Source organism: Hyla sarda, chromosome 13 (assembly GCF_029499605.1).
Source record: "Hyla sarda isolate aHylSar1 chromosome 13, aHylSar1.hap1, whole genome shotgun sequence".
In the NCBI taxonomy this organism is placed as follows: Eukaryota; Metazoa; Chordata; class Amphibia; order Anura; family Hylidae; genus Hyla; species Hyla sarda.
In genome coordinates, this window is record NC_079201.1 from 33,430,331 (window position 1) to 33,458,189 (window position 27,859).

The 27,859-nt window shown below is 40.0% G+C and overlaps 1 protein-coding gene across 4 annotated transcripts in view; it reads left to right on the plus strand.

The window, feature by feature from the left end:
• EVPL (envoplakin) overlaps positions 1 to 27,859 on the plus strand; it is a 62,095-nt gene that overhangs the window by 18,854 nt on the left and 15,382 nt on the right. For 2 of the 4 annotated variants that reach the window (XM_056549433.1, XM_056549435.1), the window contains 8 exons: positions 12,867 to 12,966; positions 13,871 to 14,025; positions 14,237 to 14,360; positions 16,124 to 16,246; positions 16,780 to 16,818; positions 17,957 to 18,118; positions 20,082 to 20,189; positions 24,853 to 24,948. In XM_056549433.1, the coding sequence (XP_056405408.1) occupies positions 12,867 to 12,966; positions 13,871 to 14,025; positions 14,237 to 14,360; positions 16,124 to 16,246; positions 16,780 to 16,818; positions 17,957 to 18,118; positions 20,082 to 20,189; positions 24,853 to 24,948 (907 nt within the window). Of the gene's footprint in view, positions 1 to 12,692; positions 12,706 to 12,866; positions 12,967 to 13,870; positions 14,026 to 14,236; positions 14,361 to 16,123; positions 16,247 to 16,779; positions 16,819 to 17,956; positions 18,119 to 19,833; positions 19,967 to 20,081; positions 20,190 to 24,852; positions 24,949 to 27,859 lie in introns of those variants that run through there. The other 2 variants (XM_056549434.1, XM_056549436.1) reach the window with 2 other exon arrangements.

The following is a 27,859-nucleotide window of genomic DNA, read 5'->3' on the forward strand; positions in this document are numbered from 1 at the left end:
AATATTTTGTGCTCTCTGGCTGTTACAAAGCTCTTCATGTCACTCTACTTCTTACTATCATTGTTAAACTAAATATTAACATTATTGGATCAATGCTGCCTTGTGTTCTGACCTCTTGACTAGAAGAACCTGATTCCGTTCAGTCTGGTTTGAAGGGCTTCCATCACTTCAGGTGTGGCTCAACTAAGGAATGATGTATCTGCAAAAGAAAAAAGTTTCTATTATGCCTCTGTAGGGAGGTACAGTCATGGGGATTGTATTACAACTCAGATGTTTTAAGAAACTGTATAACCGTAGTGTGCATGAGGTCTATGACTAATGCTCCATGAAGATCTTACGTGCTTTCTGACTTCTTATGCTATGTGATCACGGTAGAGTGGTATAAAGTGGTATTAAGATTTTTGTAAACCTATGGGGCACATTAAATAAAATGCATGCAAAATGCTTCATGCCACCACAATTATATGGTCTCCAAAATTTTCATTGGATTCCACGAACAAATTCCAGATGTAGATGAACTAAATTAATTTTTTTTAAAAGATGACAATGCGTTTCGCGGGCAGTCAGTCGCTTCATCAGGTCGTGCCCTGATGACCCAAGTGACCGCTCGTGAAACGCATCATCATCTTTAAATATAAATTTATTTTGTTTATCTACATCTGGAATTTGTTCCCTGACTATCACGGCATGCCTCAGGCACCACTGCTGCATCTCTTTTTTCATGCAATTCAACAAAATTACCACAACCTGCATATGAGCTACCACCACCATCTTTGATGATCGGTTGTAGACGCCCAGCAGCCACAACGAAGTTAAAATGTGCTTGATACAGTGTTGTGCCTGCAAGTGCAACATATTAGGTGACTGCATATCTACTCTTTCCTCCCCAAGTTTTGTAGTAAAGTAACGGCGCTTAGATAGCGCCACCTGTTTCTTTTTTTTCTACACAAATTTGCTGTCTCCAAAATCTTACAATGTAGATATAGTTATTACGAAGCCCTCCTTCATAGGAGATAACGTGATATTTGATGATTGTCATGCATTGAATGGCCATGTAGTCTTGGCCTTAATATAGAAAACCAGATTTCGAGTCACATTATGACATGTCTGCTCGATTAGCTCCAACTGCAAATTGCTTTAGGTGGCATATTAGATGACATCACCAAGAGCTGTCTTCCTACTTCTGCCTTTTTCTAAAGTGACATTACATTTTAGATGGTAAAGTTCAGGGATGACTCATTACTGCTACTGGGTAAAGATACTCAAACAACTAACCTATGACATCTCAGATATGTTAAAGTAAAACACTACCTTTAGAGCAACTTTTAAGAATGAGTTAAAGGGGTATCCAAAGGATAGGGGATAAGATGTCTGATTGTGGGGGTCTCGGCACTGGGGACCCCCAGCAATCTCGGCTGCGAACTTCGCTCTGTGCCAGATGACTTGCGGGGCAGAGGCTGGTGACATCACAGTCACATCCCACTCATGAAATCACAGCCACGCCCCCTCAATGTAAATCTATGGGAGGTGGCGTGATTGCCATCACGCCAACTCTCATAGACTTGTATTGAGGGGACGTAGCTGTGACGTCACGAGCCTCCGACGCTGCACCCGCCGCTCTAAAGGAACGCCGGGTGTAGCAGGGAGATCACAGTGTCCCCCAGCGGTGGGACCCCCACGATCAGACATCTTTTCCCGTATACTTTGGATAGGGGATAAGATGTCTAGGGGCAGAGTACCCCTTTTAAAACAAAAGATGGTCAACAGTAAGAACAGGGTAAAGGGAAAGCAAGTGGAATGCTTGGCTGTATAGCTGGAGGTATAACTGGTAGGAACTTGTGAGACGACAGCTGGAATACTGATACAAATTTTTAAATCTGCCTTAAACCAATCACATCTCAGGTTTTATTTTGCCAGAGCTTGTTAAGATAAAATAGAAGGTAACTACAAAAATGGTGAAAGGTCTTAAACATAAAACTTCTCAGGAAAGACTTCAGATAGCTGTGCACATTAGATTAAAGGGGTATTCCATGATTTTTTTTATGCTACAGGGGCTGTACAGTTAGTTTAGTTCATAATATAGTGTCTGTACCTGTCTCTAACAGCTGGTCTCATATTCTTATGTGATCTTTGCACTGGATGTTAATTTTTTACAGCATACAAAATTACTCCTGCCTCGGGTATTTCCCAGGATGCAGTGCGGCCGAGACCTGACATCACTAGTCAGGTGATGACAGGGAGCCTATCTGCTTCAATGGGTGGAACAGCTGGAGGGACCCTGATTAGAAAGCACTGGCCTTTTTCATTGAATCTAGCTTGTTTGTCGTTCAGTGGGTGGGGTGGCTAATGTGTGGTAGGTAGGAAAGTGGAATTCTGGGAATTGTAGTAAAAAAAGAAAACTTCAACAGGAAATACTGAGGTTCACAAAAAGAAAGCCAAAGCTTTATGGTAATCTCACAACACAGCCATTTAATCCAAAGACAAGCACAGATCCTTCCTAAGCATGTCCATTATTGTCTGGCAGGTAGGTGCTAAAATCACTTTATGGGGAATAACCTCTTTAAAGTTGAAAGACTGTCATTGTCTGGAAAGACATTGGCTTTTTTTGACCAAATATTGGACAAAAGATCTTCTATTTAGAAAAGATCTATCATCCACGAATGATCCTTCAAGAAAAAAATGTTCTCAGGATGTTCCCAAAAAAGATAATCGTTGAACAACGATGGCCAGTTTGACACTTACTTATAGGCTAGGTTCACACAGTGTATTTTGAGGCTCAAATAATGGCTTATTTTACTTAATTTATTTAACTTTTTCTTTATTTCCAGTGTATTATTTTCTGGAATTTGGAGTTTATATTAGCTATTTTTTGCGCCATTTTAAAAAAAATTCTGGTTATTTATTTATTTGCTATTTAGGCTGCTACCTAATATAACATCTCTTTTGGAGGAACTTCAGCAAAACCATTTTTTTTTTTTGGAACATGAATAGCCCAAATTTTTTTATGGTACCTGTCACCAAATTTTTTTTTTATATTTTGTTAATCATTGTATTAGAAAAAACTTTCTAATAACATGTGATTAACAAAAATATATCTTTATATATTTTTTTAAACTTTTTAAAAACTGACCACTAAGGGTCTCCCTACATGTCCTGGCTCATTGATTTCAGACTCATGCCAGCCTGGCTGCATGAGTCCGCAATCTCAGTACACTGAAAAGCACAGCACAGCTCCCTGCCTGTCATTCAGGCTGCTGTGTCTGCTTGTGATAACAAACACCCTCCCGCAGAGCCTGAGGACCCCATCACCATCCCTGCCCCCAATCCCATACCGCTCAACCCCCCCCCCCCCCCCCGTGAGTACAGGCATGACGGTGGACCGGCCTCACCAACCCCCCCATGAGTAAAAGCAGGACCGCGGCTCCCGAGTCCACAGCAGGATCGCTGCGCATGACACCCCCACCCGGCACCGATTACAAGCAGAGAAGTGAATGGCATATGGTAAATTGAACTCCATCCCCATGTATGGTATAAGTTCCCCCCCCCCCCCCCAACCGGCGGTAGAAGAAGCAGCGGAAGTGAGCCCAGCCAGGCTTCAGCTGATGTCACACCTGCTGGGCCACTCCCCCCTCCTCTCTCCCTGAGGGCAACAAACTGAGCAACAAAGAAGGGACTGATAAAGGTAGGAAAAGGTGTTTTAGAAAAAAAAAAGAAGAAGAAGGTAGGATTAGAGTCAGGGACCAATAAGGGGGGGGGGGGATTAGGGACATATGAGTTCATGATAGGTACTCTTTAAGGATGTTAGAATTACGGCCCTAAAATATAACTACATGTGAACTGATAAATGTTGTCCCATTGAATTCAATGAGAGAAAACTGTTCTTTTTGGAGGTGTAAATTAGTTTTTAAAAACAACAACAACAATGCATTGGCCCTCATTTACTAAGAGTTTCTTTGTGGGTTTTAATTCCCTACAAGTTATTTTCCATGGTATTTACTAAGGTTTCCCTACATTTTCCACTTTCCGTACACTTTGCTTTTTTTTTACACATGCTCTGATCTGTAGGGTTTTCCTTAGCTGAAATCCACCAATTTTACGTGGAAACCTTAGTAAATATGTTGGGTTTTTGTGAAAATGTCGGGAACACGCCCCTTTTCGGAGACATGCCCCCTTTTCTTGTGCACATCCCTACAAAACATGTTTGGTTTGCAATAGTAAATGAGGGCCAATGTGTTCATAAGTAGACAGCCAATATGGACAATAATGAACAATGCCTTTGTTGTTCAACCATCATAATCTGAGGTTAGTTAGGGGGTGGGTGGAGAAAACAATCAAAATAAAGAATATTACTTTACCGAAAGGAATAGATGGTTGGTAAAAATTTCTAGCAGATGTGGTTGGTAAATCCACAGATTAACATATATCTATCTTAATATATAAAAAAAAGAAAATAGAGGCACCATGTGCTCTTTTTCTGTTATGAATCTTCTATGTTAATATGCAGTTGTTAAATATCAATCCTCTTTCTTTAGATGGAAATGGTGCTGTGAACTTCTTTAATAGCTTTACTTCTATAAGTTTAGTACTCCTTTTTATTACCAAGTGTTGCTTTTGGATAAAAAAAAAATAAGATACACGTATATATTGGTTAAAATTTGTTTTATATTTTTGGATGAAAAATGCTGTCTTGTCTCTGCAGCTTTTGCCTGTGTGCCTCGGCTGGGCCCCTTACTTCCTGTAATTTTTCCCAGCTAAGACACACAGGCAGTAGCTGCAGGGACAAGATAACAATTTTTCAATGATACAAATACTCATTTTTTAATCCCCTGGAAGGGAGCAGTGCTGAGCTTGTATGTGTCCCGGCTGCAGTCTGAGATTTAGGACTCCAGTATGAGTCAGAAATCTATTTAAAAAAAAAAGGCTTGAGGCCAGGACTGGTAGGGAGACCCCTAGTGGTCATTTTTTCAAAGTGGAAAATTAAATAGAAAGAAGCATATTTGTGAATAACATTTGCAAAAAAATATTGGAAAGTTATTCTGCATACATTAATCTATAATACATCAAAAGATTTCTTTCATTAAAGGTCACCTTTAATGTGCATTACAAATCTACATAAAATGTTATTCTTTAAATTTAATAAAAAGTTTTTGCAAATGACAGTGCCCATTTAGGCATCTGTTTTTAGTACATTTATTTTATTCACTTAACCTTTCCAACGATTTTATACTTACTATTTCTGGCCTTTCTGATTTTTAGTAATTTACGTTCATTGTGAATATAGGTTTACTCTATTTGATATAAATCAATATATCCCATGTTTACAATGGATACACTGGAAATAAATCAGTTGTATTTTTAAAATAGAACATTCTCTATCTGTATGTTGACATACTGTATCATAGAATTTATATTTAAATTCAAGTAGTCCTATTTTCTTTGCACCAAAATGTGGAAGCCATCAGCTTCTCCGTCCGAATCTGTAGAAGGTAATCTCCAGATACTGGGTATTATTTAATCCACATGGAATATTTAAAATAATAAAACAATAACAGAAATGGTGATGACGCGTTTCGGGGGCTTCTTCCCCCTTTCTCAGATTGCCAATGGCAATCTGAGGAAGGGGAAAGAAGCCCCCGAAACGTGTCATTGCCATTTCTGTTATTGCTTTACATTCTGTTGTGGATTTAATAATACCCAACACCTGGAGATTTCTTTCTACAGATTTGGTCAAAGCAGCGCCTGTGAAAGATCTTCTTTCTACACCAAAATACTGTATCGTGACAGGTTAGGCTGCCCCCTCCCTGTGACCTTCTGGGCTTAGCAGCTTCTTCCACAGCTAAAAGGTGCTGGGGGTGATATGCGCTTTTACAGGATTACAAGATTCCAGACATTCAAGGGTAACGCACAAGGCGCTGTCCTCCGGTCTCTTTTTTTTCCACTTTCCATTATAGATTAGATTCTCCCAGCAAATTGTCAGAGACTACAGTAGCCTACTGCATTTACACATTTCTCCATTAAATAATGGAGGCTTTAGGATGAGGCTCACACTTTTTGTGTTTTAGATATACCGGTAGCTTCTCTGGCAGTGCCAGCTATCTATAAATATACTAAATGATTCTATTTATCAGCTCATTAAAGAATTAAGAATGAAATAAATTTGGCTTGCATAATGCACTCTTTACTGTATAGTGCGGGGTAAGGTGTGGTTTCTGTTTATGAAACCACTAAATATGTATCATCCAGTTTGACAGTCACATAGCCAGTGATCACACCCTTTTGCACTGTTGGCCATGTTTCTCCCAAAAGTTTGTTATTTTTCAGCATTCTTGTGTACACTAGAACAGGATTTTAGTGTGCATGTAGTTTGCAGAGAGTTTTAGTACTGTCATTGTTGCATATTGTATGCAGAGAAGCTTGAAGAAAAAGACCTTGGGTTCCAGGCGCTGCCAACTCAAGATATCAAGACCAGAAGATACTTCAGAAGATCCAAAGCAGGATCATGTTTATTGTATAAAACAAAAAATATAATATAAAATAACGTATTTCGAGGGTAGCCTACTCTTCTTCAGATCAGTACTGATACTGATCTAATGAAGAGGGGGCTACCCTCGAAAGGCGTTCTTTTATATTTATTATTTTATACAATAAACATGATCCTTCCTTGGATCTTCTAAAGTATCTTCTGATCTTGATGTCTTGAGTTGGCAGCGCCTGGAACCCAAGGTCTTTTTCTCCAAGCTTCTCTGCATACTTTATCAGGACAGAACGCTCTGACTCCTGCGACCTTCCGGCATAGCAGCAAAGCTGTGTGAGCTCTGAGTGCTTCCTTTTTTGTATTCTCAAATGTCTGATTCCAGACATGTTTATGGGCAATAATAGTTGATAATTGCGATCTATATGTAGACTAAAGAATGTCAGAGTAGAATACTTACTTTATGGTACTCTTCCAATAATGTGCCCTTCCCATTATAATGAATGACTCAATGGACTGGTACTGTGAAACTATCAAATCTCTATTATATCTGAAGCTATTAGTTAGATGCCAAATCCATAAAATGACATAACTAGGCCACAACCTCTCATTTGCAGTATTATATGTTCTACTGAGCGATAGAATTAGTATGTATTCTACAAGCTGATAATAAGGTGCTGGTCACATTTTGAGAATCTCCAGATATTGTACTTATTTATGAGCGAGGAAGCAAGCCTTCACATTATCATATGAGACACATCTGACACGTACACAGAGATTGCCTCAAGGTTTCTATATCATTTAAACAAATCAGCAATGCTTCATGAACTGCCATATTGCACTTGTGTTACCACTGAACTGGTCCAGATGGGAGAAGAAAACCCCCAGGTTGGTTGCGGGGCGCGCACCGCTGGTAGTAGGAAACCACGGGCACCGTGGATTTAAGGGTTAAGATTGTTTTATTGTACAATAGACAATGTGTTTGGAAAGTGTGCTGCTCTCTTTATCAAATCTCTTACAGAAATGACATTTTAGCAGCATTATATACATAAAACATTTGAAAAAGCCCGGCAGTTCCAGGGCTTAGTGACGTAACGCAGGTAAAACATCACATCCTGTTCACACAGGTAAGTGTGTGCAGCCAATCAGAACGCATTACTCACATATAAAACAAACACCAATTGTATAAAAAAACTATTCAAATTGCATCTAGGAGTTCCTATAATGTGTAGTGTGCAGTATTATAGAAGCAAAAAATTCAAATAACATACATATGACCATAAATTACATAAAAATATATATGTGTTCATAGAGAAACATTATTAAAAGAGATGTTTTCAAATCCTGATGTAATACCGTTTCAGCTTTATAAGTTAAACTTAGGAAACCGTTTTCTCCTTTTTAAAAAAAAATATATTTTATCAACTAGATATAAATATAGATATAGAATCCAGAGCGCATACTTGAAAGGAAGGGCCAGTGGTACTACTTATAGGGAATTGCTTTTTGTGTTAGGTATTCACAGGAGGTCCCGAATTGGAGACCCCTAGTTAGGTTAATTTCTTTTTTTTTTTTTTACTTTATGTAGAGATTAGATATACGGTAAATTACCCTGTTGGACTAAAGGAGAAAAACTTTTTTCAACAATATTACATTTATTATTAAATAAATTCTGTAAAACTATTTGTATAATACCTCTCTTCTGATAATATTTCATAGGGTGATTTTATTATTATTATTGTAATATATATATATATATATATGTGCCTTTTTGAAGTAGAGGATACATGATTAACATACTTATTACTATGGCCACTAGCAGGGGCGGACTGACAACACTCGGGGCCCCTGCTAGGCTCGGCAGCTCGTCAATCTTCTGCCACGCCCCTATTCCACCCAAATCCCACACACAATAAACTAAAATGTATTTATGTAAGAAACACTTTAACGTAGGTAAATTTCCATGACCAATAATACTGGTATACAAGGAGTAAATATATACCACCACACAATAATTGGATAATACCGCCATACTGTACTGACTAAAACCACTATATACAGACCAGTATACTATACAGGATCTGTATACTATATAAGTGATTATATACAGGACCATATGGCGGTAGATATCAGCTGTACACAGGATGTGTATACCATATAAGTGATTACAGTTACATTTTGGGCCTTTTTTCTGATCAGCGGTGTCCTCTTTCATTTTCTTCTCCGTTCGGATCAGACCGCCGTGTCGATCTCTTAACATCTGCAGGACAAACATGTCAGACTCTAAATTTTTTCAGTGTCCTCCCCTCCTCTAGAAAATGTGCCCATCTCTAGGCCCACAAACTGTAATACTGCCCTCCTTGGTGTCCTGCACAGTAAAAGGGCAGGTAGGTAAGTAGCCAGTTAAATAAATAACTACCGAATATGCTCGAGTATAAGCCGAGTTTTTCAGCACGATCTTTCGTGCTGAAAACGCCCCCCTCAGCTTATACTCGAGTGAACTCTCCGCCTGTCAATCCCTTCTCAGTGGTCTTCAACCTGTGGACCTCCAGATGTTGCAAAACTACAACTCCCAGCATGCCCGGACAGCCATCGGCTGTCGGGGCATGCTGGGAGTTGTAGTTTTGAAACCTCTGGAGGTCCGCAGGTTGAAGACCACTGCGGCCTTCGTCATCATCCAGACCCCCCCCCCCTTTAGTTTTCTACTCACCTCCCCTCGGTGGGAAGGAAGGGTGAGCTGATCTGGGACATTTATGCTGCAGGGACCGTCCGGTGGGGAGGATTAGTCGTTCCGGGCTGTCCATTTTGACCGGGGGGGCCCTCTTCTCAGCGCTGCGGGCCGGGAGGTGTGTAGAAAACTAAAGGGGGGGGGGGTCTGGATGATGACGAAGGCCACAGTGGTCTTCAACCTGCGGACCTCCAGAGGTTTCAAAACTACAACTCCCAGCATGCCCGGACTGGCATGCTGGGAGTTGTAGTTTTGCAACATCTGGAGGTCCGCAGGTTGAAGACCACTGATGAAGGGATTGACAGGCGGTGATGATGAAGGGGGGGGGATGATGACGGGGGTCTGGATGATGACGAAGGCCACAGTGGTCTTCAACCTGCCGACCTCTTTCAAAACTACAACTCCCAGCATGCCCGGACAGCCGATGGCTACGGGAGGGGGCGTTTACCCCATTTTGGAAACTAAACCCCTCACATAATGTAATAAGGGGTACAGTGAGCATTTACGCCCCACAGGTGTCTGACAGATTTTTGGAACAGTGGTCCACTGTTCTGGCACCACAGGGGGCTTTGTAAATGCACAAGGCAACCAAATTCTCTCTCCATGATCTTAATGGCGATCCTTCTCTTCAGAGCATTGTAGTGCGCCAGCAGCTCAGATGACATCCACACAAGGGGTATTTCCATACTCAGAAGAAATGGGGTTACAAATTTTGGGGGGCATTTTCTCCTATTACCCCTTGTAGAAATGTAAAATTTGGGGAAAAAACAGCATTTTAGTGGGAAAAAAAATTCATTTACACATCCAACTTTAACTAAAAGTCGTCAAACACCTGTGGGGTGTTAAGGCTCACTGTACCCTTTGTTACGTTCCTTGAGGGGTGTAGTTTCCAAAATAGTATGCCATGTGTTTTTTTGCTGTTCTGGCACCATAGGGGCTTCCTAAATGTGACATGCCCCCAAAAACCATTTCAGCAAAATTTGCTTTCCAAAAGCCAAATGTGACTCCTCTTCTGAGCATTGTAGTGCGCCCGCAGTGCACTTGACGTCCAAACATGGGGTATTTCCATACTCAGAAGGGATGGGGTTACAAATTTTGGGGACATTTTCTCCTATTACTCCTTGTAAAAATGTAAAAATTTTTGGGGAAAAAATGCATTTTAGTGAAAAAAAAATATTAATTTACACATCCAAATTTAACGAAAAGTCATTAAACACCTGTGGGGTGTTAAGGCTCACTGTACCCCTTGTTACATTCCCTGAGGGGTGTAGTTTCCAAAATAGTATGCCATGTGGGGGTTTTCTTGCTGTTCTGGCACCATAGGGCTTCCTAAATGGGACATGCCCCCCAAAAACCATTTCAGAAAAACTCACTCTCCAAAATCCCATTGTCGCTCCTTCCCTTCTGAGCCCTCTAGTGCACCCACAGAACACTTTACATACACATATGAGGTATTTCCTTACTCAAGAGCAATTGGGTTACAAATTTTAGGAAGATTTTTCTCCAGTTTCAAAAACTGGGTCTACAAGAACATGCGAGTGTAAAAAATATAAATTTTTAATTTTCTCATTCACTTTGCTGCTATTCCTGTGAAACACCTAAAGGGTTAGCCTTCAAAACCAAACTGGTCCCTGAAAAATTCAGATTTTGAAAATTTTGTGAAAAATTGGAAAATTGCTGCTATACTTAGAAGCCCTCTGATGTCTTCCAAAAGTAAAAACATGTCAACTTTATGATGCTAACATAAAGTAGACATACTGTATATGTGAATCAATATATAATTTATTTGGGATGTCCATTTTCCTTATAAGCAGAGAGTTTCAAAGTAAAAAAAATGCTAAATTTTCAAATTTTTCATCAAATTTTGGAATTTTTCACCAAGAATCGACGTAAAGTAGAATATTTCACGAAAAAGCAATCTCGGAATCAAAATGAAAAGTAAAAGCATCCCAGAGTTATTAATGCTTAAAGTGACAGTGGTCAGATTTGCAAAAAAGGCCTGCGTCCTTAAGGGGTTAAAGGTGGTTTTGTTGCTCATAATACATGGGCAACAGAAACAATGTGGTTTCCCACACTTGTGTACTCCTTTGGACAGGTCCTGATGTTGATATTTGCATTCCCTTTAATTTTTATGTCTCGGAAGCTGACGGGTGCCCTCCCGAAAATTTAGTCTGGGTTTCTTTTCAGATCTGGTCCCAGTATGGGATCTTCTTTTAGTATATGCCAATGTTTTCTTAGGATATCCTTTATTTCGGTGTGGGCCACTGTGTATGTTGTAATAAATTTAGGAGTGGAATTGTGTTCACTGAAGGTCTCTCTAGTTTTTGATGGTTGGGTGGATGTCGAGGGGAGACAGTCATCTTGGGTCAGGTTTTTGGTCTAATTAAAGGCATCTTTCAAAAGCGATTTTGGGTAGCCCTTGTCGATAAACCTTTTTTGTAGTGTGTTACATTGTAGTGTAGTATTCTATAATACTGCACACTACACATTATAGGAACTCCTAGACGCAATTTTAATAATTTTTTTTATACAATTGGTGTTTGTTTTATATGGGAGTAATGCGTTCTGATTGCCTGTACACGTACAGTGTGAACAGGATGTGATGTTTTACCTGCGTTACGTCACTAAGCCCTGGCACTCCCGGGGTTTTTCAAATGTTTTATGGATATAATGCTACTAAAATGTAATTTCTTTAAGAGACTTGATAAAGGGAGTGGCATGCTGTCAAAACGCATTGTCTATTGTACAATAAAGTAATCTTAACCCCTAAATCCAAGGTGCCCGTGGTTTCCTACTACCAGTGGTGTGCACCCCGCAACCAGCCTGGAGTTTTTCTCCTACCGTCTGGACCACATTGCACACAAGTGCAATCCACGCCCCCTCCCATAGACTTGCATTGAGGGGGCATGGCCGTGATGTCAGGAGGGGAAGACCGACCCCGACAGCGTGAAAACAGCATTCAAAACATTTACTTCCAAACGCTGGCCAGTGGAGTACCCCTTTAAGCATGTGGAAGTTATGGAAAGAGCCATGTGCTGCTCCCTATAGATAAATGTCCCAGGGGTGGTACTGACACCTATCCGGCATTTATAGTATGTTCTGAGGAAATGTGTTGATGGGAATAGCCCTTCAGATCAATGTTGGATTTATTTCTATACTTTACCACTGTGCAGTCTACTTTATATGTTTAATATTTAAATGGGCACTGTCAGATACAAAAACAACTGCCCCCCCCCTGCCTGCTTGGACACATACTAGTCCTGCTGTGTCCATGCATCATCACCTACGTCATGGACACACTTCCTTGATTGACAGCTGTGAACGCAGGGCTCACAGCTGGAAGAAAAATGCTCCCACTGTCAGCTTGTATCCCGCTACTGTCAGTGAGGACAAGCTGGTAGTTTTGTTAATGCTAGGGGAGATGTGAGCAGGCAGCATACTGAGGGAGGGGTGGAGACCTGTACAGTGAGGCCACACCCCCTCCCTTCGAGAGGAATTCAGACTAGTGAGCTAAATTAAAAGTGTAATAAAAAAATAAATAAAGGTGCTAGACACATAAAAATTTGATGACATGGCCAGGATTGGGTACTGAGTGATATATTAAAAAACATTTTTTTTTGTTGGATCTGACAGGTACACTTTAACTGTGACCACTCTCTCCTCTAGGGCGACTGCTAATGAACTGGCTTTGTTGATCTCTCGCATGCAGAAAAATGCAGACCAAGTGGAAAGAAATATCTTGGAGACTCACCAGAAACTGAAGCAGGTAGGAACATGACGAATGAAGGTCACCAATCACAACCATCTACTTGGGGTTATAATTTTGGTTTATGAACATGGAATCCAAAGTAAATCAACTGGTGCCAGAAAGTTAAACAGATTTGTATATTACCTCTATTAAAAAATCTTTACCCTTCCAGTACTTTTCAGTAGCTGTATGCTACAGAGGAAATTCTTTTCTTTTTGAATTTCTTTTTTCTCTTGTCCACAGTGCTCTCTGCTGACACCTGATGCCCGTATCAGGAACTGTCCAGAGCAGGAGAAAATCTCCAAAGCAATCCTATGCTGCTCTGGACAGTTCCTGACACGGACAGAGGTGTCAGCAGAGAGCACCGTGGACAAGACAAAAAAGAAATTCAATAAGAAAAGTATTTCCTCTGTAGCATACAGCTGCTAAAAAGTACTGGAAGGGTAAACATTTTTTAATAGAAGTTATTTACTAATCTGTTTAACTTTCTGGCATCACTCCACTGGAGTACCCTTTTAACTAAAAGTACTAAGACAGCCAAGTTTTACCTTGCACCAAATAATATTATAAATCTATACTGCAATAGGAACAGTTTGGAATTAATTAAAAAACTGATTTTCCATACAATCTTATGCACACACTAAATGTAAAAATATATATTTTTGGGATAATTCCAAGCAATAGGCCACCCCACTTTACTTCTGTACTACTAGCTGATTGTATTTACATGCCTGGTACTGCTGTATCCTAAAGTTGACCTGTCAGCATTCCTGATATGCTTATTTTAGCAAAAAGTTACATTCCTTTGAGGATAGGTCATCAATAAATGTAGCCTTAAAACACCTTTAGTAATCGTAAGGGCCATAACTTATATTGGTGATGGCTTCTAAATCTACAATATTTATTTTCTTTTTCCTTGTAGGACGCCAGCAATTACACCGTGAAGAAGTCATTCGAACATCAGCAAGAAAATGCAAAGAACCTAAAGGACTCTGAGCTTCTGCTTAAAGATCTTTTCCTAGATGTCGACAAAGCAAAAAGATATGGACATCCGCAAGCTGAGGAGATAGACAAGGAGTAAGTTAGACAAAGGCAATGGCGTCTAAGCTTTGAGGGTCAGATTGAGAACTAAACTGATGAAGAATGCTGGGAAAATAGAAGGAAAAGCCCGTAGACAATGGAGAAAAGGATGAAAAATGTTCATTGTTCATAAGAAAACATTTATCAATGAAGCATGTGCCGTTTGCAAAAACCATGATCATGTTTTCTTTTTACTATTTTTCTCTAGTATCCACCAACTCCATGAGCGACTTACAGCAGAGTGTACAGAATACAGAGAGGTGTACGAGAAATATAATATCATACCTGTCGAGCCAAAAGTCAATTGGCCACAGATCCTAGATAACAAAAAGGTACATTTGCAAATTATTAGTATACATTATAATGTATTTTATATAGCAATTGCCTTCATAGAAGCTATTCAAGACTACAACAAACAAGAGCTTACTGTGATAAAAAAGAGAGGGGATGGGGAGAACAGACAGTAGCTGCAAATACAGCTTTATAGTGTAGATAGAGTTAATACAGGGCATGTGCGTTTCTGAAGGAAAGGAGTTTAAATGGGCACTCTCATTAAAACAAATTTTTGCTATTGCCCTCCTTATGGTAAATAAAAAATATTTCTATTATACTTTGGTTAAAAAAAATGAAGTTTTCTATGTTTTATTTGTGCTTAAAGAAGCTCAAGAGCACATTTTCCCCCATCTCAAACACAGCCCCAACACAGGAAGTGCAGCCTGGAGTGCTGAGGGGGTGTGTGTCCAGCCTCATCCAATCATAGCTCCTCTCACACTTAACTGCCATATACTGTTGGTTGGAATCACCCCCCCCCTCCCCCCCCCCCCCCCCAGCACTCCAGGCTGCACTTCCTGTGTTTGGGCTTCGGTCCTGAGTCTGTGTATAAGATGGGGGAAAATGTGCTCTTGAGCTTTTTTAAGTACAAATAAAACATAGAAAACTTTATTTTTTTAAAACAAAGTACGGTATATTGGAAATATTTTTTATTTGTCATAAGGAGCGCAATAGCAAAAATTTGTTTTAATGAAAGTTACCTTTAAGGTTGCTTTAGAAGGTTTGGATGGGGGTGTCTTTGGGGTAGCAGGTTCCAGAGTTTGGGGGATACATGGAGCAGATTACATGAGCAGAAAGGGAGAGAGTAGACAATAGTGTCTTGCAAGGACCAGACATTACATTTGGCGTTTAGAGAGATGGATGGGAGGAACAGGTTGTGGACACCCTTGTACTGTCATTGTATTCTGAAATGAATTTGCAAGAGAAGTCACTGGTAGAGGAAAGAGGCAGCGGAGGAAAGAAGAGAGATGTAATCTGGTGGAAAACTTTTTTTTCAAATCAACAGGTGCTAGAAAGTTAAAAGATTTGTATATTCCTTCTATTAAAAAATCTTAATCCTTCCAGTACTTATTAGCTGCTGAATACTACAGAGGAAATTATTTTCTTTTGGGAACACAGAGCTCTCTGCTGAAATCTCTGTCCATTTTAAGAACTGTCCAGAGTAGGAAAAAATCCCCATAGCAAACATATGCTGCTCTGGACAGTTCCTAAAATGGACAGAGGTGTCAGCAGAGAGCACTGTGCTCGTGATGTCAGCAGAGAGCTCTGTGTTCCAAAAAGAAAAGAATTTCCTCTGTAGTATTCAGCAGCTAATAAGTACTGGAAGGATTAAGATTTTTTTAATAGAAGTAATTTACAAATCTGTTTAACTTTCTGGCACCAGTTGATTAAAAAAAAAAAAAAAGTTTTCCACTGGTGGACCCCTTTAACTGGGCAGCACAGTTGAGGATGGTTTGGAGGCCACAGAGCGAGATATTGAAGTGGTCCATGAGATGGACACGTAAATGCGGTTAGGTTGAGTCAAGGGTTTGGAAAGAGCTGGTTCAGACTTAGCTGCATGTTCTGAAGTACAAGGTAATATTAAAAGTTCTCCAGAGGAAGTGGACTTGGGAATATGGGAAGAGTACAGAGCCATAAAATCTGAATTTTTATTTGTGTGTGCGAAGGACTAGACGATATGCATTAGTGTAATATGGAGAAAGGGGGTGTAAATTATGCATTTTCTATCACTGCATTTTTCATGTCCATTTTATGTTGTTTCTAGAGAGCAATAGATAATGCTCCCTATGGACCCAGCCTGGCAGATGTGGAACGTCAAATTGCAGAACAGAACATTCTCCAGAGAGAGATTGATGAATATGGGACAGAAATCCGCAACCTCCCTCAGGTAATTATGTCTAGATATTGCATACTGCGGAATATTACTCTAGCGGGAAGTTCATGACAACTGAATTTTTTTGCCAAGCTGAAGCAAGGTCAGACCTTGGCCCTACAATGTCATCAGTGCAGAGACTAGATCCCCAGCAATAAGACCTTAATGGCATATCTTATAGATAAGTCATCAATATCATTAGTTAGAAGACATATTTACAAAATACCATAGTCATTTAGCTGGCGGAGTTTTTAGCTTTGTAGTACCAGGATATATTGGTACTGAGCAGAAGGAACATAGGAGGACATAGGGAAGAAATAACTAACTTGGCATGACCAGCGCAAGCCCAGAACACACACAGAGCAACACAAGGTGTATTGTAAGATATGATGGTAGGGCGGAAAAACATGGAAGTTTGAGCCTCGCAATAAAAAGGTTCTTCTGACACGTCCATGAAACAATGCAGCCTGTCATCCATGTAGAATAAAAGTGTGTATAGCGTTTTATTCTTTTTGCTGGAAATTGATAACAATTTTATGTTCTTACAGGACCAGGCAGCTGTTAAAACCCAGTATCGCAGCTTGCAGGTAAGACATTTTGGTAACAACACTACAGAATGACATTGACAAGGAAGCTGATAAGCAAATAATGCAATATATTCCACATATGTAGAAGCAGACCAATAACCCAAACATATATTGTGTGTATAAAATTAAACCTGGACATCATGGTTCACATAGTTGACATTCAGAAAGGGATTGACCAAAGAGAAATCTTAGTCACAGCCTAATTTTTTTTCATAGTCTTGGGGCACAAAATAAAGCTTGTTATAGGTTATAATGATTTATCTTTTAAAAGTGGTATTATTAATAATACTGGTATATTTTTATTTTTTTTTGCTTTTAGTTTTTTTTGTTGTTTTTTTTTACTTTGTAATAAACTGACGAATTCTAAAAAAATAAGTAAATAATAATACTGGTATTATTAATACTAGTTAGTACTAGTTAGTATTAGGTCTAAAATTCTTTACTGACTCATTTGTAATATATTTTTAGTGGTGACAGGGTGATTTTAGTGCTCTTTCTGCTGTCATTGAGCTCTTGAGGACACCCTCCACAGTACACAGCTATTTCTAATTCTCTCCATTTAAGGGGGTAAGATCAGAGCCAGGCTGTTTGCCAATAGTACTCAAACCTGCACTTTCTTTACTCTAGTTCTTTCTCTGGCCAATCAAAGCTCCTTTCTGCTATGCCATGACATAGTGCTGGAGAAAATGCATTGGTTTTGCAAGGTGCTGGGAGGGCAGTAAGGAAAGACACAGCATCTACACAGCAAGGAAAGGGTTACACTGCAGCACTGTGGGCATACAGGATTAGATGCACTGATATCTATACAAGAAACAGCTGCATTGAGCTTTATGGCTGGTGAGAGGGGGGAATATCTTCTTCCAGCAAACAGGCTCAGATTGCAGGTACACAATTAAGGCTTTATCAGGCTTTCTCTACTGCACTGAGCACATGGTAAACCCAGTTCCTGTAATTCGCCCTGATCTCGCTGTTATAAGACTTTATAGCAGTTTTTTCTTGGATAAGAAGTACTTTTAGTTAATAAGGTGATTTACAAATATGTTAGGAATCACATTGGCTATGAAATGGAGGGGAAGTTGTCCATTAAAGTGTCCCATCATGAGACTTGAATGACCTTAAGCATTACTGCTGATTACAGGAAGATTCAGCATGGCGGGGCAGGCACCTGGGCAGCCTGTACAACCACTTGCATGGATGCACAAAGGAGCTGCTCTACCTGAGTGATGAACAGAACAAGATTATTAAACAGGACTGGAGCGACCAAATCAATGACCTACCTGCAACCCGCAGGCAATATGAGGTGAGCATCTCTTAAATGTTTTGGATGTCTGCATGTAGAATAGAAAGAAGTATCCAGCACCGGGAAAGCATGTAAAATACATAACGTTATTGTGGCATCTGAATAAAATGGGTACACAGGAGCGTAGTCTCCTACGCGTTTCAGGCTCAGGTGCACTTAATCATGGCGTAGGCGACTACGCTCTTGTGTACCCATTTTATTCAGATGCCACAGTAAAGTTAGGATTTTACCTGCTTTCCTGGTGCTGGATACTTCTTTCTATTGCTATTCATTTTTGAAGGGTACGCCACCCTCCAGTCTAAGCACGGGAGCAGGGACGAGGATTGGAGCGGAATTGTAAAGCACTAGTCTGCATGTAAAATAGCTAATTTGCATGTAGCAACCTAGGTGGATTAGGTAGATTTTGCGTGAGAAATCAATCATGTGAACACACCCTAAGGTTTGGAAAACTAACAATAAAAAAAGCATTAAAATAGGGAAAGAGCCACATATAACAGATGCAAAAGCAGAACCAAAATGTAACTGTTTGTATACAGTAAACAAAAGCCAAAAAGGATCACAAAATGTAAAAGAAAGTATAATACGCTTGGAATAGAGGATCCTACCACAGAGGACAAGTCCCACACATACCTCATTTATCTTTTTACAAAAGTCATAGGGGGAGATTTATAAAGTGCGCTGATTGGTTGCTATGGGCAACTGCACCACGCTTCCATGGTCTTGATAAATCTCCCCCATAGTTTATGGAGCATAAAGATGACCTTTATAATAACTCTCACACAAATCCTTTAACCCCTTAACGACCACGGAAGTAAATGTACATCCTGGTTTGGCGTACATTTACGTCCTGTGTATGACCGATCGCATCAGAGCGATCGAGCGGATGTCCGCTATTAACCCCTCATCTGCTGTGATCGGTACAGATCACGGCTTCTGCGGCAATGCGCATGTTAAAATAAACGTAAACGTAAAAAATAAAAAAAAGTCCAAAAATGCTGCTTTTTTGTCACATTTTATTCCCAAAAAAATGTATAAAAAATTATCTAAAAGTTTTATATATGCATATTTGGTATCAATAAAAAGTACAGATGACAGCACAAAAAATGAGCCCTCATACCGCCCTATATATGGAAAAATGACAAAGCTGTAGGTGGTCAAAATAGGGCAATTTTAGAATACTGATTTTGTACAAAAAGTTTTTGATTTTTTTTAAGCGGTACAAAAATATAAAAGTATCTATCCATGGGTATAATTTTAATGGTATTGACCCAGAGAATAAAGAACACGTCATTTTTCCCATAAATTGTACAGTGTGAAAACGAAACCCTCCAAAATGTGCAAAAATGTGGTTTTCATTTAAATTTCCTCCATTAAAAAATATTTTTTTGGGTTTGCCGTACATTTTATGGTAAAATGAGAAGTTTCATTACAAAGTACAATTGGTCACGCAAAAAAACAAGCCCTTATATGGGTTATGGATTTTTGACGGCGAGGAGGAAAAAACTAAAACGCAAAAATAAAATTGGCCTGGTCCTAAAGGGGTGAAATCGTATTCCCTTCTAGAGCTTTCATCTCCTATTAATGGTTCTCAAGCCAATGTATAGAGTTGCTGAGATGCCCATAGCAACCAATCAAATCGCTTCTTTCATTTTTATAAAAGGCCTCTGAAAAAAAGAAAGAAGCAATTTGATTGGTTGCTATGGGCAACTCAGCAACTTTTCCTCTGGACGTGTTTTGATAAATCTTCCCAATTTAATGGATCTACTATTATCAATGTGGTGCATCACCTATTACAATATGTCAATAGATATAAAAGTGAAATATATAAATATATAAGAGTCAATAAAGGTAAGAGGTATTATCTAGTAATATAGATATGACTGAAATCAATCAGGCATTAAAAGAATTTGGGAAGTTATTTATTAGTAGGACTATAACTAAAATGTAAATCATATCATTGTAGCGTTTTAAAGGCGAGGATTTGCTACCCCAGGAGGAGACGGTGAACAGCCTGCTGGATGATGGAGATAGAATGATAGAGCTCAAACACCCCGCTGCCAGCTGCATCCAGGTGAGTCACTAAACCATTGTTTCCCTACCAGGGCGCCTTCATCTGTTGCAAAACTACAACTCCCAGCATGCCCGGACAGCCTTCGGCTGTACGGGCATGCTGGGAATTGTAGTTTTGCAACAGCTGGAGGCACCCTGGTTGGGAAACACTGTCCTAAGCAATCACTGCCCGCAGGATGATACTGCTTATGTTAGTTTTACAAGTCATAAAAGAAAACTTTAAGGGGTACTCCGGTGGAAAACGAATTTTTTTAAATCAACTGGTGCCACAGAGTTAAACAGATTTGTACATTACTTCTATTTAAAAATCTTAATTCTTCCAGGACTTATCAGCTGCTGTATGCTGCACAGGAAGTTCTTTTCTTTTTTGATTTCCTTTCTGTCTGACTACAGTGCTCTCTGCTGACACCTCAGTCCATTTTAGGAACTGTCCAGAGCAGAAGCAAATCCCCATAGCAAACCTCCCTTGCTCTGGACAGTTTCTGACATGGAGCACTTGTGGTCAGACAGAAAGGAAATTCAAAAAGAAAAATTCCTGTGGAGCATACAACAGCTGATAAGTACTGGAAGGATTAAGATTTTTTTAATAGAAGTTAATTACAACTCTGTGGATGTCTGATGTCTGATCCTGGGGGTCCCGCCACTGGGGACCCCTGCGATCTCCACTGCGGCACTCCAGACATCCGATGCACGTGGCGGATGACTGGCAATGCGGGGCAGAGGCTTGTGACATCACAGCCACACCACGCCATGCTCATGACATGGCCATGCCCCCTCAATGCAAGTTTATTGCCCCCTCCCATAGACTTGCATTTAAGGGGCATGGCTGTGACATCACGAGCCTCCAGCGTTGCACCTAACGCTCTAAACAAACGCAAAAAATCTAATTCTCCCTTACTGTTACCTTGCTCTGTTCAAGCACTGCCTATATGGTCCTCCCCATAGAAACCCTATCATGCTGGGAACTGTAGTTTTGCAACAGCTGGAGGCACCCTGCATGGGAAACGCTGCCCTATACAATCACTGCCCGCAGGATGATACTGCTTATGTTAGTTTTACAAGTCATAGAAGAAAACGTAAAGGGGTACTCCACTGGAAAACATCCTTTTTTTTTTTTTTTTTTTTTTAAATCAACTGGTGCCAGAAAGTTAAACAGATTTGTAAATTACTTCTATTTAAAAAATCTTAATCCTTCCAATACTTATCAGCTGCTGTATGCTCCACAGAAAGTTCTTTTCTTTTTGAATTTCCTTTCTGTCTGACCACAGTGCTCTCTGCTGACACCTCTGTCCATTTTAGGAACCGTCCAGAGCAGGAGCATATCCCCATAGAAAACCTATCCTGCTCTGGACAGTTGCTAAACTTTCTGGCACCAGTTGATTTTTAAAAAAAAGTTTTCTAGTGGAGTACCCCTTTAAATGGTACCTTTCTTAAAAAAAAACTTTTGATATATTATAGATTAATGTATGCAGAATAGCTTTCCAATAGCATGTTATTAAAAAAATATGCTTCTTTCTATTTAATTTTCCACTTTGAGAAATGACCACTAGGAGTCTCCCTACCAGTCATTTTTTATAGATTTCAGACTCATGCAGGAGTCCTAAATCTCAAACTGCAGCCGGAACACAGACAAACTCAGCACTGCTCACTGCCAGGGAGCAGTGCTGTGCTTGTCTGTGTCCCGGCTGCAGTCTGAGATTTTGGACACCAGCATGAGTCTAAAATCTGTAAAATAAAGGACTGGTAGGGAGACCCCTAGTGGTCATTTTTCAAAGTGGAAAATTAAATAGAAAGAAGCATATTTTTTAATAACATGCTATAGGAAAGTTATTCTGCATACATTAATCTATAATATATCAAAAGTTTTTTGATGAAAGGTACCCTTTAAGAACTTTTTCTTTTCAGATTCTAATGCATGTTTTGAGATGTGCAATAGCTGTATCTGTTGCACCATAACCTGGGCAATGTACACACACAAGTTTAGGCTGGGTTCACAGCTGTCAGGTCAGATTGCCGGTCGGACCTTGGACTAGCAGCCATAATATAGATGTAAAAATACACAACATATAAGGTTAGTGTAAACCCATAAACCCAGCCTCAAATTAACATAGATAGTATAGGTGACAGTCCACTTAGTTCCACTCATTTTCCTGCAATGGTAATCTCGATGAAGGTAAAAAAAAATGTTTTTGTATTAGGAAAACATCCTTCCAGATTGTTATCTAAATAAATCTCAGGATCATCTTCCAGAAACAGCACTTGGGCAATTTTTAAACCCTTTCAAGGTTCACATCACGTTTTTGCCATACTGTTGTCAATCAGTTTTTCTAAAGAAAACCATATGGCAAAAAAAACGGATGGAACTGTATGGGAAAAAGTAAACCATATGCGTTTTTAAACTGTATACTGTTTCTAAAAGTGCATACGGTGCCGTCCATTTTTATATAAAAAAAAAAAACATAAGTTTTTGAAAATGATGTCCATTTTTAATGGAAGGGATATCGAGTGGGGACTTTAGCATTTGCATGTGCAAAGTAAAAACCGTATAAGGTTTACCGTATGGAACCGTATATATGTGTATCTCCCATTGACGTCCATGTTAAAAAAAACGTATGCGGTTGCAGTACGTTTTTTATACTCAATTCAAAACCGGGGTTGATCACAATTTTGTCTCCGGTTTAAAAACTGTACTGCAACCGCATACTTTTTTTTTAACATGGACGTCAATGGAAAACGTACATGTATACTGTTCCATACGGGAAACCTTATAAAGCTTTTACTTTGCACATGCGCATTTGCATCCTAAAGTCCCCACCCAACACCCCTTCCATTAAAAATGGACAAAATTTTCAAAAACGTATGCAAATGCGTATGTGGAAAGTAAAAACCGTATACGGTTTCCCGTATGGAACCGAATACATGTGCGTTTCCCATTGACGTCCATGTTAAAAAAAAACGTATGCGGTTGCAGTACGGTTTTTAAACCGGAGTCATAACCGTGGTTGACCATAGTTTTGTCTCCGGTTTAAAAACTGTACTGCAACCGCATACGTTTATTTTTTTTTTTTTTATAAACATGGATGTCAATGGGAAATGCACATGTATACGGTTCCATACGGGAAACCGTATATGGTTTGTACTTTGCACATGCGCATTTGCATCCTAAAGTCCCCACCCAACACCCCTCCCATTAAAAATGGACAACATTTTCAAAAACATATGTTTTTTTAAAATATAAAAATGTATGGAACCGTATGCACTTTTAAAGACAGTATACGGTTTAAAAACGCATACTGTTTACTTTTTCCCCATACAGTTCCATCCATTTTTTTTGCCATACGGTTTTCTTTAGAAAAACTGATTGAAAATAGTATGGCAAAAACATGGTGTGAAATAACAATTACGACAGAGAGACCCATAGTCTCACTGCTCTTACAGTAAAGAATCCCTGTCTATAGTGATGAAGCTATCCTTTAGAGGTATTGGATGCACCCTTATCATGGTCACAGGTCTTAGTATAAATCCTGCTGGAAATACCAGTGAACAAAGTAAAAGCAGTAGATCGTCCATATAGAGAGCTATAAGGCCATAACGGAAACTATGTATGAGGGATCTATAGATGGTATAGTCATTATATAACCCAGTTTTCCCCAACCTATGTCTCTCCAGCTGTTGCAAAACTATGTGGTGTCTGGGGTGTTGCAATGGTGTAGCAGGGTCTGGTGGTATTAACCCTGTGGAGTAAGGTGTTCTTAACCCCTGATTTGTCGTGACGCCAGGATGTGGTTGTTTTCTGTATATGGCTCTGCCGACAACCAACCCAAGAACGGCAGGCAATAACGGAATGTCCACAGCAGGAATTGTGAAAATAACTGGAACTTTTACTTAAACTTCTTATGGAACAGTCTTTACAGTTATGCAGTTTCTCTAGAGGCAACCGGGATGCAGGATACCTCACAGGCTTGCTGGTACTTATTGTAGTATTGAGATTTATGCAGGCCACTGTGCTACTAATTGTATACTTGAGGTGAGTAGTAGTCACTAGAATTGTAGATAGAGCTTGATAACTTACGTTTTGAAGTGGCTAGAGGGTTCCTTAGGCTTTGGCCTAGCTGGATGAATTTAGTATATGCTGTGATTGTGCTTGCTTTGGATCCAGGAGATAAGAGAGTGAATTTAGAGACTACAGACCCTTATATACTAGGGGGGCTGGACTAAAGCCCATTGGTTGCAAAGCCTGTAGGTCCTTTACCCAGGGAACTCTGAGTAAATCACATGACAGTAGATCACATGACCCAGGAAGGTCCTATACATTTGTACAACTTTATATACAATGAACAATATACAGAGATATTATGTGCATATTTATATGAAGCAGTAACTGATGAGCAGGGGGGGTGAGCCATGCAGGAGAGCCCTTTGTACTGTAGGGACTCTTCCTGAGGGGACTTAGGAAGGGTACAGGACCATGTCCTGTACCAGGACACCACAACTACAACTACCATTATGTCCTGATAACCTTTGACTTCTTAGCAAGATTTTTTTTTTCTTACTTAAGAGTGAACTATAAAGTTGATAAAACACAGTACTATTTACACCTTTGCATTTTATTGTCGAAAAAGCTGGCCAATAACTATATACATTCTATAATGTTTGTGTCTCAGGCCCACGATGAAGCACTGAAAGGAGAGTGGCAGAACTTTTTAAACTTGTGTATCTGTCAGGAGAACCATCTAAAGAATGCAGAAGACTACAAGAAGGTAAGGAGAGTCAATGCTACTGGGTATCCGGAGATACAAAAGTGAAAGATGTAGGTTCATTCCATTCAGCAGTTGTTATCAGTTCCTTCTGGCGCACTGTGTTTTTCACAAGAGTAGTCAATAAAGTTAGTTGAGTGTTCAAAGACCTGACAGACTTTATTATACATCAGCGGGGTCAGTTACCAGTCCTGATTCTATTAAAGGGGTACTATGCTGGAAAACATTTTTTATTTTATTTTTTTTAAACTGGTGCAAGAACGTTAAACAGATTTGTAAATGACTTCTATTTAAAAATCTTAATCCTTCCAGTACTTATCAGCTGTTGTATACTACAGAGGAAGTTTTTTCTTTTTGAATTTCCTTTCTGTCTGACCACAGTGCTCTCTGCTGACACCTCTGTCCATTTTAGGAACTGTCCAGAGTAGAAGCAAATCCCCATAGCAAACCTATCTTGCTCTGGACAGTTCCTGACATGGAGCACTTGTGGTCAGACATTAAGGAAATTCAAAAAGAAAAATTCCTGTGGAGCATACAGCAGCTGATAAGTACTGGAAGGATTAAGATTTTTAATTTACAACTCTGTGGATGTCTGATGTCTGATCCTTGGGGTCCCGCTGCTGGGGACCCCTGCAATCTCGACTGCGGCACTCCAGACATCTGGTGCACGTGCCGGATGACTGGCAATGCGGGGCAGAGGCTTGTGACATCACGGCCACGCCACGCTCATGACATGGCCATGCCCCCTCAATGCAAGTTTATTGCCCCCTCCCATAGACTTGCATTTAAGGGGCATGGCTGTGACATCACGAGCCTCCAGCATTGTACCTAACGCTCTAAACAAACGCAAAAAATCTAATTCTCCCTTACTGTAACCTTGCTCTGTTCAAGCACTGCCTATATGGTCCTCCCCAAGACTCTTTTTACCTCCCTGCATAACGCATTTTGAGTACTACTCAAATAACACCCCCATGCACTCTGCAGTCAATCCCTGGCCTCAGCAGAAGTCAGCAAGAAACCCCAGGGTGCAGGGTGTTTGGGCACAACATTGCAAACAAAGGCAGAGGGGAGCAGTGCTGGACAGAGTAAGGTTAGAACTGGTGGACATACCATATTTTTTCTATTATCACAATACCAGGCTGGAAAAATAATCTAATCTAATAATTGAAGTAATTTGCATGACTTCTTTGAATATATAGAAAACTATATTAGAAGTGGCACCAAGCAACCAATAAAAAAACCAAAAAACAGCAATGTATGTAACAGAAACAAGGATGGCAGCCTTAAAGGGGTACTACGGCCCTTAGACATCTTATCCCCTATCCAAAGGGTACGGGATAAGATGTCTCACCATGGGTGTATTCGCCACCCACCTCTTTGAGCTGCACGCCGTGGCGCCAGCTCACAAACAGCCGGGTGGTGACCACGGGGCCGGAGTGTTGTGACATCACGACTCCGCCCCCGTGTGATGTCACCCCCGCTGTGCAAGTCTATGGGAGGGGGCGTGACACCCCCTCCCATAGACTTGCATAGCGGGGGGTGACGTCACATGGGGGCGGAGTCGTGACTTCACGATACTCCGGCCCCGTGGTCGCCACCCGGCTGTTTGTGAGCTGGCACCTTTGGATAGGGGATAAGATGTGTCAGGGCCAGAGTACCCCTTTAACCTAGTGGCCTCCGCTTATGTGTAATGTTCCTCCTCATTTGTAAGCTTGTTTTTAAATGAAATTGTAATGATTGTTCATATTTATTAAAGGCTAGAACACATACAATAGAAGCAAACATGGATTTGACATAGAAGGTCTTGAAAGAAATAGGGTGTCAATCCTTTTAATGTGGTCCCTTTAAATTGGTCACATGATTGTGGAACAACAAGTACCAGATAAGAACAAGAACATAGACAAGGGCTGGCAGGAATGGGCACAGAACTGTGAAACAAGTATCATATGTGGTATTTGGAAGGGCTAAGCAAAAGCAAAAGTCCAGGAGCAGGGCGGGTCAGAGTCTTGATTTGGTAAATACGGGTGAAACTCGAAAAAATTTGAATATCGTGCAAAAGTTCATTGTATTTCATTAATGCAACTTCAAAGGAAAGGAAGCAGGAAATGCTTCATAATCCGGTAGACGGATGTGTTAACCCGGCACAGTGGACCAACACCAGCAGATGACATGGCTCCCCAAATTATAGTAATTGGGGGGGATTTGTTTTTTTTTCATGAGCTGTAAGACATAATCATTACAATTGTGACAAATCACGGCTTGAACTATCTTGCTTTACATGTAATGAGTCTCTTTCATATATTAGTTTCACCTTTTAAGTTGCTTTACTGAAATAAATAAACTTTTGCACGATATTCAAATTTTTCGAGTTTCACCTGTATATGTCAGATGAATCAGTGGTATATAGGCTCTCACTTTATATACCAGAACCAGGATTTAAAGCACTATATATACACATTGGGGGGTATTTATCAATTTTGCCTGTTGACCGTTTCTTTTTACCCTTTTTTTTTTTCACTTTGGTTTTCGTGGACATGCACCAAATTTATCATTTGGTGCAAGTTGTTAGTAATTTTGGCTCAAATGTTGAAATCAGCTGTTCACAGCGCCTTTTACATAGAACTTACCACCACAGAGGACGCGTATTTTACCCTGTAGAGCGGCCATTTCGGAGTCCCTCCTGCAGTATATCAGCAAGGAACATGAGTTATTTTCTTTTGTGAGGTTTATAGCCACCATGTGAAATGGATTTTATTTTCAACTTGGGTAGTTTTTTTATTTATTTACTGGTTACTTTAGGGCAGTGGTCTTCAACCTGCGGACCTCCAGATGTTGCATAACTACAATTCCCAGCATGCCCGGACAGCCGTTGGCTGTCCGGGCATGCTGGGAGTTGTAGTTTTGCAACATCTGG